Consider the following 350-nt stretch of genomic DNA (forward strand, 5'->3'; position numbering starts at 1 on the left):
AATGATTTACTTCAACCTTATAACTCAATACCACAACCTCACAACTTAAAACTAACTTGATTTACGTGACTGCAACAATGAAAACAAGTATTACACACATTGATAAATCTAAGTTGGAATTGTTATCATCATAACCATTATTACAACAGCATACTTCCCCTTTAGCAACAGACCTTTAAACCAAGCTGAGACATCCACTTTCATACTTTCATATTTCTTGATAAATGGATAGTCGAGTAGTTTCTTGTACTTTGGGCGTTGGCGGTATTCCTTAATAAGGCTGCAAGAAATGGAAGAAAACGGAATGGTTTACTTATAAAGGCTTACACACTTCCAGCTGTGAAATCATC

At 34.9% G+C, this 350-nt stretch overlaps 1 protein-coding gene across 1 annotated transcript in view; it reads right to left on the reverse strand.

Moving 5' to 3' along the window:
- LOC119590893 (dual specificity mitogen-activated protein kinase kinase 7-like) overlaps positions 1-350 on the reverse strand; it is a gene marked incomplete at its 3' end in the record, with an annotated part of 5,568 nt that overhangs the window by 130 nt on the left and 5,088 nt on the right. Inside the window, 1 exon segment of the mRNA XM_037939630.1 lies at positions 174-280. Coding sequence (XP_037795558.1) covers positions 174-280 — 107 coding nt within the window.

The sequence above is a fragment of the Penaeus monodon genome, chromosome 28, assembly GCF_015228065.2.
Source record: "Penaeus monodon isolate SGIC_2016 chromosome 28, NSTDA_Pmon_1, whole genome shotgun sequence".
Taxonomy (NCBI): domain Eukaryota; kingdom Metazoa; phylum Arthropoda; class Malacostraca; order Decapoda; family Penaeidae; genus Penaeus; species Penaeus monodon.